Raw genomic sequence first — 15398 nt, forward strand, 5'->3', positions numbered from 1 at the left:
GAGATCAAAATTTCTTGCTAGTGAATAAGAACCTGATGGCCAAGGAGGGGTGAAAAGCTGGCGGGTTATCCTGCGGTGAGAATGCAGGCAGCGATCCCTGCAGCAGAGCCAGCCGCGCCGCCGCCAGCAGCGCCAGCGCTGCCAGCGCACGCGCCGATCGCCCGCACACGCTGTCACACCGCCACCGCCGCTTCACTGCTGTGGATGACCTGGAACGTAACACACAAGAAATATTTTGGATATCGTTTTTGTCAATATTTTCATTTATCATAAACAAATGAAATAAACATTTTAGATTCATAATATGTTTATATTCATAGCTTTTATTTTATATTCATAGGCTCGGCCGACGGTTATTGTTAACATAAGATATTTATTCCATTCCTGTTTATTATATGTCGACCTTGCCGATAGTCTCTGGGCGTCAACACATTTTGAGGATGTTCCCTGGAGTGGAGACACGTAAACAAGAGTATTTAGACCACTAATTCTTGAGCTTACCTAGAGACAGGAGTCCAGCTGCGGTAGATGTCGAAGGCGACGTTGAAAAGCAACGCGGTGAGGCCGGTTTCTTTAGCCAGCATGCTGAGAGCTGCCAACACCACACTCGCCCACACCCGATGTCTGCCCGCACATCTGCAACGTGATTGCAGCTTCATATATATATATACCAGGGTGGAATTATCAGACCTTATGACGAGGGAGAAGTGAAGCTTGTCTTACGGTGAGAAGATAACTCGCAGGCACTTCTGACATCAAATTTTCCACCCTAATGCTAATTAAAATGAGTTCACAGAATATGACGATAATATTGTTAAAAATAGTGACTACTTGAAGGGAATGTTAAGTTGGTTTGGACACGTAGAACGGATGAAGGATAATAGGATTACAAAAGCGGTATAAAAGCGAAAGTTGGTGGTAGGGCTGGCAGAGGAAGACGTAGGAGGTACATTGACCAAATTGGAGATGACATTAGAAAAGGTTTAGGTTAGTACAATCTACTCTGAACCGGTGTGCGTGTATGAAACGATTGATGAATGTGCAGCAAGAGAAGTGTGTCAGGATCGAAGCAAATGGAATTTCATAGTCTCAGCTTACCCCGGTGGGAAATAGGCGTGAGTTTATGTATGTATGTAGGTAGAATGTGATAGTACGAGACGACAGACTTTTTGGTACATTTTCGAAGTAATAGGCACATTCTAGTCGCTGATTCTGGTATATGAAACGTTACGAGTACTTCAAAGGTTGCTTACATAAACGAAACGTAAGGTAGAATAAAGAGACACAAGAAATAGTAACGTTATTTCCCAACGAACCGTATGTAAACAGCGTTCGTGAGACAAATGACTGCGACAGATTTGTACCGACATTTGCATAACACAATAAAACAATTTCAGGTGCCGCCCGCTGACACCGTCATTACAATGAATCGCGTTTTTATTTTATTATTAAATTAATGTCCGTTACGTTTTTAAACCTAAAGTCCTCTTGGAATATGAAACTGAACTTTTGTAACAGATTTCAGTTTCAGATGTCAGCAAAGGTTTCAAGCAGATGAAAATGCGAACGTTTACTTCTAATTAGGCCTCCGTGGTCTAGTGGTTAGAGCGTTGGGCTCACGATCTGGAGGTCCGGGTTCAATTCCCGATGGGGACATTGTCGAAATCACTTTTTGAGTCTGTCTTTTGTTTGGTAAGGACATTGCAGGCATGAATCACCTGATTGTCCGAAAAAGTAAGACGATTCCGTGCTTCGGAAGGCACGCTAAGCCGTTGGTCCAGGGCTACTAGCCCAAACACCTCCACCAACCCGCAGTGGAGCAGCGTGGTGGAGTATGCTCCATACCCCATCCGGTTGATTGAGGGGAGGCCTGTGCCCAGCAGTGGGACGTGTATAGGCTGTTTATGGTATGGTTACTTCTAATTAGGTATAACTGACGATCTCTTTATAAAATTACCGAAGCTTCTCGAAAAATAAAGTTGAAAAATGCCTTATAACGTAAGTAGCTATCTGTATGAAAGAGAGGATCTTCAAAGAGCATTCTGGAGCCCTCCGTGTAAGGTTCCGAGTACATATTGATTACATTCCGTTATTCCAGCGAGGGGAGGGGATTGATTTAGAATGTGATCTCATGATCATTACATTACCCTCCCCTGCTATTCGGTGCTCGGATTTCCTTGGTATTAATATATTCCGTTTTAATGATTTTCTGTTCATTCAAAAGACTATAGAAACGGGTGGTATTATGTACCTATTAAGCAGCTGGCCGTAATAATTTCTACTTATGAAGTTTTGAAACGCAATAGTCATGTTCGGAATACGCGTGACTTATCGTAGTGTTCAAATCCCGGGTCAGGCTTTAGACCACTGAATTCATGTTTGGATCAAAGACAATTAATATCACATGGTTTTCAGAATTTGTGCCCGGTTAATGGCAATAGGTTCGCGTCTATTGCATGGGACTTAAACATACTTGGCGAGGAGTGGGTATATCTACTATATACACTGCCTACCCCTTCGGGGATACAGGCGTGATGCCATGTTATGTGATCTACATAATAAATATCATCATCATCATCACCAGCCCATTAACGTCCCCACTGCTGGGGCACGGGCCTTCCCTGTGGATGGATAGGGAGATCGGGCCTTAAACCACCACGCGGGCCCAGTGCGGATTGGTGGTTATTAACGACTGCTAATGCAGCCGGGACCAACGGCTTAACGTGCCTTCCGAAGCACGGAGGGGCTCGAGATGAAAACTTTTTTTTTGTGGTCACCCATCCTATGACCGGCCTTTGCGAAAGTTGCTTAACTTCAACAATCGCAGACCAAGCGCGTTAACTGCTGCGCCACCGAGCTCCTCGCTGCGCCACCGAGCTCCTCAGCCCGAGCTCCACCGAGCCCATAATAAATATACTACATTATAAATATACTACATTATATGATTTCATAGACTTTTCTCGACAAATGTAACATGTGTGATGGAATAAAATAAAATTCAGTGGATCCAGGATACAAGTAAATCTGGCAATATTTCAGGATCCTGGCGCAATGGAGGCTGTAGTCCTAGCACGGAGCCTCGACGTGTGAATGATAGGCCTATTTCGCGCCGACGCAGCGCCGCATTTAGAATCTGAGGGACTCTACATTTGTAGTGTGGAGGACGTCTTTAAGTTTTAATAATTTTAGCAGGTAATAAGGCATTTAATTTTTGGATTGACGTTTAGGGGAGATATATAAGCTATTTTACTTATCACCAAGTCGTATGTTACTTTAAAAAAATAAAACAAATTGATCGAACTGAACCATATACGGTTTTCAAAAAAGTTCTTAAAAATAAAAACTCGACGCGTCTTATGTATTTTTATTTGGTCTCCAAAAAGGATCTGATTTGTACGTGTTGATATCTTAGCCGTATGTATTGAGACAAGCATACAATAATGAAATTGAACGTTTAATCAAGGCAGACAATCTCGCGGCCTGCCGAGCCACAGTCGGAAGCTCGGCTAAAAGCTTTGCGGCCGGATTTTTATACCGAGTGTTAAATGTTCACCGCAAGAAGAACGTTGTTCTTACCCCTTTATTTGATGTGGGTCTGAGTGTTCGTTTCATTCCGCACCCGGTGATGGATCTCGGATCTCGGATCCCGGATACGGGACCCCGGATTAATGCTGTTTACGTTACATTTCATTCTGTGATATAAATATGTTTTATCGCGTTGGGATTCACTGGTGCGTGTGATGATTACGGGTTTATTTTACACTGTATTTTGAATACGAGACCTTTTTAACGACGGTGTTTTAATCGTGCAAAAACACCACTTATGTACTTACTTAGATATTTATCGTTCTTGGCTGATTGATAGGTTGACAAACAATAATCGCAATAGCCTGTATTGAGTTGCTATTCATAGTGTGATTAAGTTTGGTGAGTACAAATTTTAGTATGGAACTCACCCGTGATAGAGTAGAAGAGAAGACAGGAAGAACACGCATGCGAGCACGTCCGCGCGCCCCACTACCCCCGCCACCTGCAACAATTACAACATTACATGCATTACTACTATTATTATTTTCATTTTGAATATACATAACATAAACTGCCTATATACGTCCCACTGCTGGGCACAGGCCTCCCCTCAATCAACCGGAGGGGGTATGGAGCATACTCCACCACGCTGCTCCACTGCGGGTTGGTGGAGGTGTTTTTACGGCCAATAGCCGGGACCAACGGCTTAACGTGCCCTCCGAAGCACGGAATCATCTTACTTTTTCGGACAATCAGGTGATTCAAGCCTGAAAAGCCCTTACCAAACAAAGGACAGTCTCACAAAGTGATTTCGACAATGTCCCCATCGGGAATCGAACCCGGACCTCCAGATCTTGAGCCTAACGCTCTAACCACTAGGCCACGGAGGCCACATTTTGAATATATTTACAGTTAATAAAATTCTCTCTCTCTTTGTTTAAGAGCTGCGCTCTTGTCGGTGGAGTAGTCGCCTTCATTACTCCATAGATAGGGCGTGTAGAACGGTGGTTGCCCCAATCGCCTTCCGTCGCGCAGTACACCGACCAATTTCTCAATCGGTGTTCAAGCTAGAGCCCTACCAGAATCCATTTCCTCGGCCTACAACCAGTACTGATACCGCTGCCCCGGCATCAGGGGTGCGCTTTTGAAGTAGCGGCGCCTACTCGCTACGTCACAAGATTGTCGTAGAACCTAAGTAGCATTTTATAGGTTAGCCCGTCCCAGTGAGCTACCCACTACGTTCTGCTAATCCTGTCGCTGTTTGGTCGGGGACTGCTTATTTTTATATTCGCAGCTAACCATCATATCTGATGGCCGTTCCACTAACCACCACCAGTGGATCCCGTAGATGGCCTTCAGCTCAGCCTACTACAGTTAATAATTATATACGTATATTTAATATATCCAGTGAGGCTAAAATAGCCACACCGAAGCAATTCATCTAAGAAAGCAATGTAGCAATTTGACACTTGCGCATTTAAAGGTAAGTGCGCAATGCAAACAAATGTAAATAGCAATATTGCTTTCTTAGATGAATTGCTTCGATGTGGCCATTTTAACCCCCCTGTTCAGTGTTTAAGAGAAATAATATAGTACAAGTCTTCGACCGATATTAGTTATCTATTTCTTTTCTAAAAGCAACTTCTTTTCTGTCAGTATGGTGACGAACCATCAACGACGGACTTTTGTTTAGGTACGTCTTAAAACTGGTCTAACTAGTTCGTCCAAACGCCTCCACCAATATGTAGTGGACCAGGGTGGTGGACGGTGGAGTATGCTCCAAACCCTGACAGGCCTGTGTTCAGCAGTGGGACATATACGTATAGGCTATTTTTAATATATTATGGTTTTTTCTTTATTCTGAAAAAAATCAAACCTTGTTGGTGTTCCGAACAATTTTAGAACGTAGAAATAAAATTAGTCTAAAATATAATGAGGTAGTAAATATCATACCAATCCCAAGGGCCTCGCTAAGCGTTTAATGTACGCGTGCATTAAGGCTGTATCAGCAATTAAGAAGGTCTAACTACATCAGGATTTCGTTTATTCCTTTTAAACGAGAGAGTTCCCTCTTAAGTGTCCATTACGGGCATAATCGAAGCGTTACGCGTCTTAACGTTGCGGCGCAAGCGACGGACCTTAGCGACAATACACATGACGTAATCTCACGACTATATCCCGTTGGGGTAGTCCCAGATACATCCATCACAAGATTAAATAAGTACCCACGCCTCACCGAGCTTTCTGTTAGTCACACGTGATAGATGGCGTATCGGCGCCCAATGGTCGAGCCAACTGTGTTAGTAATAATAACTCATTGGTGCAAGTCCTGTACCGGAGTCCGAACCGGTGCTCCCTATTTGAGCAGCAAGTCGGTAACTACATTACAGATACCTAATTACAGATACACAGACCTGGAATAGCGTATCGCAGCGCGGGATTTCGTTGGCGGTGTCTTATAAATGAAATGGCAAGATTTTTGTAAACAAACAAATAAGTAAGTAAGTAAAATATTTATTTTTCATAAAAAAATACAGAAAATTTTGTTACACTAAAACCCCACAAAACCAATTCCTCGGTTTGTCTGTGGGAGTGGAGTTCGCTTAGTTTTTATGTCTTAAAATACTTACAGTTAACTTAAAGCTAAGAGATCTTTTTTTTCATAAGATGTTTAAATAAAGATTTACTAAATTTATTTATATTGCACTCCTAACGTATGTCGACCGGCAGCATGTTTAGCAGATACGGTATTCGTTTACGGAGTGTTCTGTCACCAAAGTAGTTGTTGTTGACTCGTGGTACAAAATACCTGCCCGTCGACAAGGTCCGCGTACACTGGCCATGCTCAACAAGTTTTCTATGGTCTGGATTGCTATGGTTATTTAATATTAATAAATACTTATGTCCTTATTATTACTCATACGTAACAGTTCGGTAGGTATTTATATGTAATACGCGGTCGCTTGTACCCCAAAGCAGTCAGGAGCAGGCAGTTTCAGAGGATCCCTGTGACTGGCAGTTTCCAGCTGTTTTAATATTTAATTAATAGACAATTAGACCCTTATCAATGTAAATGCTTATTGGAAAAGTTTCCTGGCCCTACCTTTTAATTCGATTGTTATATTCCGCGTCCATTTCAAATTGAACGGGTTTGAGAGTTTACATTGTTGGATGTTAAACTTCTTTCCTTAGAGGGATTTAACGCGATTGGGTTTTAAATTTTGTGCTTTCTGCGTAGAATCCTTTTAGCCGATGCAGTTTACAGTGTGGGTGACTGGATGAATGGGTGTACCTCTGACTATCCTAATTGAGCTAATGTTATATTGAGTGACAGGTGTTGAACAAGAAAATTGACGTCTCCATCCGTGTCGTAACGTCCGAATAACGTACATAGTTTACGAAGTCGACTGCTAATACCTTTTTTTTTTTTTTTTTTTTTTTTTTTGACGTGACTTATTGTAGATTTGCCGCAGATGGCATTAACTACTTGGCCGGACAAATGGGGAGCGCTGAAGGCTCTCACCCGGTACAACGTTTAAGACAACAGGCCTGAGGGTGCCCAGTTGGGCGCGAACCTCGGCTCAGGGCGTCGTCTGAGAGGAAAAATATTTGAAAGAATTAATCGACCCTAGTGGGTCGATAGCGATAAGCGCTGAATGAGGGAAATCGTCGACCACGCCGGCGGGGTCGGTATCGGGGACCTGAAGTGTTTGGTGTCGCGAGCTGATTGGCTGCCTCTATGGCTAGAGTAATCGGGTCGTCGGGATCGTATATTACGTCCTTCGGACGCCGATACTTTTCAGTACCGTCCCTAAGCGGAATGTACTCGGAAGCCGCAACTACCAGGGGATTTGGGTGGTGCGGAGCAGAATCGAAAAAACGTTTGGAAGCTAATTTGAGCCATTGGGCAATGGTTGGCAGACCTAGGTCAATGTGCAGATTTTCATTGCGAAGGAACCACGGAGCTCCCGTGGCTTTCCGCATGAAACGATTTTGTATTACTTGTAGACGGTGAATTTGAGAGGGGCTCGCGTGACCGAAAACTACCCCTGCATAGGTCATGATCGGACGGATGCAAGTCGTGTAGATTTTCACCTTATTCCTAAGGGACAATTTACTTCGCTTGTTAAGGAGACAATGAAGACGGCCCATTACAAACGCGGCGCGATCGCGCACTCGTTTGATATGGGCCTTGAAAGTAAGACGTCTATCTAAGACTACGCCGAGATATTTGACTTGCTCCTCCCAAGGGATCGGCTTGCCAAACATCGTGATGACTTTAAGTTGACGGCGTGACCGTGGCGTGTTATAATAGCCCTTTGAAAAGTACACCGCTGCACTTTTCTCCGGGTTTACCTCGATTCTCCATTTGCGAAACCACTTGCCCAAGGCATTGGCCGCGCGTTGGAGGATTCCGGTCATCATAACTCGACCACGGCACGAAGAATAGATGGCTGTATCATCCGCAAATAAAGCTAATTCGGTATTAGGGGATTTGGGAATGTCACTAGTATATAATGAAAATAGTAAAGGGGAGAGGACGGAGCCTTGTGGGACTCCGGCATGTATCGGGTGCGGTGACGAGAGCGTCCCCTCCACGCGGTAGCGAAAGGTTCGATTTGAGAGGAAGTCTCGTATGATGTGCACGAGACGGTCTGGCACTCCCAGTGAATAAAGCTTGTAGATCAAGCCGTTGTGCCAGACTTTGTCGAACGCTTTCGCCACATCGAAGAAGAGCGCTCCCGTAGCGACAGGTTTTTTTAAGTTTAATCTACTAGAGATATGTTCAACAATACGGTGCACTTGTTGAACGCAGGAGTGTTTGGTTCTAAAACCAAACTGCTCTGGTGGAATAAGACTATTGGATTCGGCGTAGTCCCGTAATCTAGCAAATATGAGCCGCTCATAAACCTTCCCCATGGAATTGAGGAGACTTATGGGGCGGTAACTCGAAGGTTCGTTTTTAGGTTTCCCAGGCTTTGGTATACCAATTACAATTGCTTCTTTCCACTGCTGTGGAAAGACGCAGTTGCTCAAGGCGACGTTGAATATTGCCGTTAGTAAGCAGATGAGGGGAGCACCGAAGTTTTTAAGGACACGATTCGTGATACCGTCTGAGCCAGGGGCTTTTCGGGTATGAAATCTTTTGATAATACCTAGGACCTCTTCCTCAGTTACCTGTGGAAGAGGAGGATCGGTGGGAGGTACAGAAGCCCTACGCTGAACTTCAGAGTTCACCGTCGAGAGGTGCCTACGATCGATAGGGAGAGTGCTGGGCGAGCATTGGGCTTCGAGACTGTCGGCAAGGCATTCGGCTTTTTCGTCATCGTCGAAAGCGGGGGGTTGATTAGGCCTATTGAGAGGGGGAGTAGGAACAACCGTATCCTTTTGAAGAGACCTAGACAGCTGCCAGATGGCCTGGTGGTGGGGCTCAATGCCGCTCAAAAGATTATCCCACCGATTCTGTCGCATATCATTAATACGTTTTCTTACAGTATGCTGCAAGAGACGCAAATGACGGCGACATTCCTCGGTGCGATTGGAATCATATGCGCGGGTGGCTGCGTTTTTCTCCGTTAGCAGATCACGGATGTCGGTAGGCAGTTTCCAGCGATGGTCTTCCATCTCCGGAACCTGTTTTGAACTTTCGTTCAAAACCGACCTCACGTGATCCGTGAGGGAGTTAATAGCTGTCGAGGCCTCCTCTAAGGAGGTTATTTCTACTGGGATACTATCTAAGTACACTGAACTGGAAGACTGGAGGCCTTCGGCCACCTTCTCCCAGTCCAGCACTGTCTTAGGGGGTGCTGGATTATCAGGGGCGTCTAAACGGGAGCCTAGTTTTAATATAACAGGTCGGTGGTCGGATTGTAACTCGTGTAGTACTTCTATAGAACATAAACGTAAGTTTATGTTCTTTAGAAGCGCCAAGTCGAGTATTTCTGGTCTGTGGTTCAAGTCAGGGGGATATCTAGTGGGCTGCAATGGTGTTATTATATCATAATAGAGGGGCTCGGCTAGAGTTTCTAATACCCTGCCTCTTGTGTTTGTTGTTAAGCAACTCCAAGAAAGATGTTTAGCGTTAAGATCGCCTGCAATTATGACTGAATTACTGAGATTAAAGAGGGCTTCGAGGTCACTTCTAAGTAACCTCTTAGAGTTATTAGGAGATAGATAAGCCGACACTAATGTGATCGGCTGATGTCCTGTCATGCCTACTCGACAGATCGAAGCCTCAATGTCAGTGAGGTCAGGTGGGTCTATGGGGATACAGTGAAGTGACTTTTTATAATAAATGAGAGTGCCCCCTTTGGGCGCACAGGTCCTGTCGTTTCGCACTAGATTATAATTTGCCATCTTGGGGTCGCGGTTAGAGGGTTTGAGGAAAGATTCCTGCACTAATAAAATATCTACCTGATGATGTTTTACAAACTCGTGAATCTCTGCACGTTGACCTAAGATGCCATCAGCATTGAAAAAACCTATTGTAAGGGAACGCGGTTTGACTCTACTTTTATTCGTACAATCCATTATTAGGCTTTAAATTGGGACAGGGAGTCTAATAAACTGTCAAGTTGACTAAGGGCCGACTTAAAGAGAATACTAAATTCCCTAAACTGGTTGACAGGAAATGCAGAGGCCTGAGGGGCCATCGCAGGAACCGGACGAGGCGCGAGAGAGGCTGCAGGAATACCTAAATTGCTACTAGGTTGGGCGCGGGGCGGATTTGTGGGTCGGACGATTGCCGGGGGACGAGTCCATGCGGATGGACGCTGCGGCGCGAGTTTGGTCTGCGTGAGTGGCAGAGCCGGGAAATCGCGAGTAGAGTGCGAGGAAGGGGCCATATGGGCTTTAGTGGGACCGGGTTGGGAAGCTGCAGCGCGGGCTGCCCTTCGTTGGGCTACCTTGTGGTGGGTGCGTGGAGCCTTGGTGCATCCGCGATAGTTCGCAGGATGACCTTGCTGACCACACAGCACACAGCTAGGGGGTTCTACCTCGTTTTTGCCTCTAAGGCAATCCGAGGTAGCGTGATCCCCTAGGCACTTTACGCACCTAGGCTTGGCATGGCAATGCCTACTAGAATGCCCGTAAAGTTGGCATCTATGACACTGCGTTGGGGGGCCTCCCTTATGGGGAGTTTCGACTTTAAGGCCAGATAGACCGCAACAAGTCTTCAGGTTGAAGATCTTCTTGCCCTCATCTGTCCTTTCTAATATGACTGTGACCATGTCATACGGGACCTGGCCACGACCGCGATGCATACGGTGCACCTCAAGCACCGGAAAACCGTTGTTAACAAGGTCCTCCTTAACAAGAGTGGTTTCCCACTCCTTAGGGATTCCCTTTATGATGATACGGAGGATACGTTCCTCCGGGAGGGCGTAGGTATGGAATTGTATTCCTCTACCTTTCAAAATTGTAGTGAGCTTTCTATGCTCAGAAGATGAAGGGACTTGAATTTTGATCCCATCTTGGGTCGTGCGGGCGCTGGTGATTACGATGTTCTCCTCTTTCGCCCGAAGGGAGACTTCGTTCCACCTATTTTTGTCCCTCATATACAAGGGCGGAGGGGTGGGACCTTTTTGTACTTGAGTGCCGCTGATGGCACTCTTACAATTGAGAGCCTTAGAAGGGCTGGAAGGGGCCTTACGGGCCTCGGGGATGGAAGAGGGAATCGACGTTCCCGAGGACGTCTTCTGGACCTTAGCAGGCTCAGATTCGCGGTGACGGCGGGCTCGTTTTCCCTTGCGGCCCTCCACGAGCGTGAATATGTCCTCCGAAGAGGACGACTCCACACACTCCGACGACGAATCGGACTCGGCAACGTCCATAAGAACATCGCACGATTCCTCATCGTCACCGGCGAGGAGGGTAGCAGGGGAAGGGGAAGACGCGCGCGATTGGGACAATGCAAGAGACGCGGCGGGGTGGGCAGACGCAGTAGGCCGGGCTGTGCCGGGAAGCGACGCGAGAGACGCGGCGGGGCCGGGGGTCGCGGGGAGACAGGGTGACGACGCGCGGTCGGCACGAGCACTATCAACGCGGGGCGCGGAAGGCAAGGTTAACTCCGCAACTTGCGGTACTAAACGGCATATCTCAGCGTAAAGCGCGCTGCTTTTATCCGCTAGGATATGCGTCAAAATGATTTTACCGATTTCGGCCCACAGCTCGGAGCTGTCGGCCATTTTTAAGGGACGGCCAATCTGCTATATAATAATTACTACCGCTTCGCAAAAGCGTTCCTCAGAGAATAAGCGGCGCAAGAAACTCTGAGGCGATCGCTCGCTAACTTTCGCAACTCGAGTGGGATTGCTCGAGGGTGTGTAAGAGTGAGTTTTGCCTCTTTGCTTGGGGTTAACAAAGAAGATGTGTGCTTATGGTGTGCCCTAAGCTGGTATCCCTTTGCCGATCTTATTGTGCAAGAGGGTTCCTATGCTCTAAGTGCGGAGGGTTTTTACACCCCGAAACACGAAGAGAAAAATATAAGGGGTAGAGATTGGTCACTCTACCCCGGGTGACAGCTAGGGTCGACTAGGGTAGACCCCAAGGCCGGTGGTTCTAGCCCCGTCCGGGTAATGTGCCTGCCTCAAAGTGAGGCAAGCGGACGCCCCAGGGCCACGTCCCACTCAGCTTAGTTAACACCGCAAGGTATCCACTGAGGACCACGAAACTGTGGTTTTAAAATTAAAATCGATGCAACTGTAAAATAACAGTCGTTATTTTATCCTTGAAACTTAGATAAGCCAGCAAGTTCTGAGAAGAACTATTGTTGACTCAATGAATGGCGGCAGGGTCACGCCAGCAGGTAGCCGGCAGACAATGGCGGCACGGGGCGCGGGGCGCGCGGCGGGGGCTGCGAGGCGCAGCGCGGGGGGCTGCGGGGCGCAGCGCGGGGAGCTGCGGGGCGCAGCTCGGGACCTCTGAACAAACGACCGTTCGGGACGGCCGCTCGACGCAGAGTGATCGACTGCTAATACCCTCTGTTATGTACCTATACGTAATACTCTACACAACATGTGGATGCACCTCACGTATAGACTGACAAATGTATACACCGAATCCGTGGAATTAATTCTTGATACCTATAGACTTCGATCGTCTTTTTCTATCTTGTGGGTTGTGACACAACCTTACCAATTTCAGGAAGTTTCGTATCAGGCACTGCCGATTGTCCATTTGTGTCGGGGATATTATTAAGCCAAGAGATAATAAAGGCCCATGCCGTTGATTATTTTTATTTATTTATTTTGAGGAAGACTTACGACCATATATATTTTCTAAAATAACTAACCAGACAATAACTAAAGGCTAACTACAAGTCTCCACCTAATAGTGGCTAAGTTATTTACCCTTTTACAATCATAAAAATCAAGAATTAAGTAAAGTAGGTTAAGGAAGGTACGAAAATTTGACGTTCCCAAACTAGGGCTAATAAGTCACTTGTGTCTCAAAGAAAGTTTTCGCAATTTTTTGTCACATCATGGATGCTTTAGAACAAAACAGGTCTAGATCGTGCTCAGGTGGTTAGCTGTTAAAACTGTTAATAGATCGTATCAATTAGGTATTATGACGAAATCTAACGATTAAGTCCTACCATCGATACGTACATAGTACCCGGGACCAACGACGTACCGTCAGAAGCACCAAAGTATAGATTTCGATTATTTTAGATTGTAAAATTTACTCTATTTTTACCGACTTCAAAATAGGAGAAGGTTCTTAATTGTGAGGTACTGACGTCGCAATTACTTATTGATTGTGCTAATTATATCGTAATCCACATCATGTCAATTAGCTCACACCACCGGCGCGTGGTGACGATTCGCTCTATAATCACAACTGTACTAACGCGGCAATGAACTGCAGAATACGAAATAATCTGAAGTTTATTTTTATGTTATGTGTATAATACCTATATTACGGGATTTGTCGAATGATGTAGGTGCGACTGAAAATCAGCGTTTGCTTCCCTTTGGGGCAAACATATGCTGAGTCGTTTTACCTTTTGAAATAAATGCACACTATCTCACACAACACTTTTTCGTCATTAATTTTATTTCATTTCTTTTGTGTAAATGTCTATAGCCTATAAGTGTTATTTTCAATGTTATGTTTTCGTTTTGTGTGCTGTTTGTTTGAATAAACGTTTTCCCTCTCTCTCTCTCTATACCAATAAGAATAAAAACTGCCGATTTCTCCCATCAGATGTCCCTACTGTTGAGTATTCTTAAATTTTGATAGTTCTCCATACTATTTGAGTAAACGAACATATTGTTTAGGTTACTTATAAGTATTTTCACAATACTCTTTACCATTTCACTATACCCTTTCGTAGAGTTGAACTGCAAAAACATAGTGTTATATTTATTCCATAAAGATCGGAAAGAAGAAAACTTTTCAATTAAAACTGAATTTTTCTTGCTTTTCTTTTTCGTAACTCATTATTCAGACAGGATACATTTCACGTTTCTCCACATTTCATAGCAAATTATCACAAATGTTGGCTGGACAGTATGGAGAACTGTCAAAATTTAAGAATACTCAACAGTGCTGTCGCCTACATTTTGAGCTTCCAGTTTTTATCCCCATTCGTAACGGCGGTGTGGGCAAGTAAGGTGACGTGTAGACAATTTGCTGTGACGGTTAATATTTTTGGTATTCTAACCCAAATCTACCGCGCTACAGCAGTCCGCGGCCATCAACACGCGGGACGGTGACAGAAGCCGACAGTAGGTGACAGTGACGGTGACGATGAGGACGACAGTGACGTTCCGGAAGTCCTCAAACTCACTCTTGGAATGAGGTTTATTATCAATTCAAACCGGGGAATATTTTCAGCATGAATTGCTTGCTGTTGATGCTGCTTTAATAAAAAATCTATTTATTTATTTATTTTTAGAAATACATAAATACAATCGCGCCTTTTTCCAATGTAGGTAGGCAGACACCACGGAATTCCAGGTAATATGATCGTGACACTCTTTCACTTCTCCACTCTCGTCAAAATCTTCTCATACACACCCATCGGTGTCGAGTAGGTATTTAATTTAATTTTATGATAAACTTTAATTTAAGAGCAAAAAATACGGTAAGAGGCACTTATATAAGGTTCTTCCACCAATCCGCAATGGAGTAGCAGGTGGTGTATGCTCCGTACTGTGTATATGTGTGTTTATGTGAGAGCCTTCAGCGCTGCCATTTGTCTGGCCAAGTAGTTATTGCCATAATAATTATGTATTAAATCCATAATAAGTCACGCGAAAACGAAATAGGTTGGGTAGAATTTTCTCGAAATAAGGTTATTTTTTTTCTTATTGTACATGCACTACAATATATGGACAATATATGGAAATTAAAGGATCAGCTTTAGCAGATAGAAATATGGCGCGGGTCAGCGTCGCTGGTGCCGCTGATCCTCAAAAAGGAATGTCTCAAAAAAGTAAAGACAAACAGGAGCTCACAGAAGATGAGCTATTGGAAGGCAATATTCTTGGAACTTTTCCTATTACGCGGCTGATTGCAGGAGTTGTCTCTAACAGAGGTTTTAATTTGAAAAGTTGCGCGATGCAATTTATATCTGTGAAGTTGCCCTCCGGTTTCATTTTTACTTCGACTGTTACTTGTGATATTAGTTTTGCTCGTGAAGTATCAGTGTATTGGCACGCGATACGTTTAAGTGCTACGATTCTGGACTCCGATGAAAACTTAAGATTTTCTTTGCAATTGCTTAATTCCCGTTTTGGCACACAAGCACAATGCAAATGTTGAAACTAAATATGAAGTAAAAAGTAAAATACCTTCCTGTCTTTTCCATTGTGTTATTTACCTTATTTTCAAATTGAGTTTATGAAAGATCCCTCATTGTCTTC

The 15398-nt window shown here is 44.7% G+C and overlaps 1 protein-coding gene and 1 non-coding gene across 2 annotated transcripts in view; both read right to left on the reverse strand.

The window, feature by feature from the left end:
• The window catches only part of LOC126366160 (protein O-mannosyl-transferase TMTC1-like), a 247103-nt gene that overhangs the window by 9333 nt on the left and 222372 nt on the right, over positions 1-15398 (reverse strand). Inside the window, exons 4-6 of the mRNA XM_050009112.1 lie at positions 3957-4030; positions 502-636; positions 33-209 (exon numbers count right to left, since the gene is read on the reverse strand). Of these exons, the coding sequence (XP_049865069.1) occupies positions 33-209; positions 502-636; positions 3957-4030 (386 nt within the window). The remainder of the gene's footprint in view (positions 1-32; positions 210-501; positions 637-3956; positions 4031-15398) is intronic.
• Positions 4347-4418, reverse strand: Trnal-caa (transfer RNA leucine (anticodon CAA)). The gene has a single exon. It is a non-coding gene; the product is annotated as a tRNA-Leu (tRNA).

The sequence above is a fragment of the Pectinophora gossypiella genome, chromosome 4, assembly GCF_024362695.1.
Source record: "Pectinophora gossypiella chromosome 4, ilPecGoss1.1, whole genome shotgun sequence".
Taxonomy (NCBI): domain Eukaryota; kingdom Metazoa; phylum Arthropoda; class Insecta; order Lepidoptera; family Gelechiidae; genus Pectinophora; species Pectinophora gossypiella.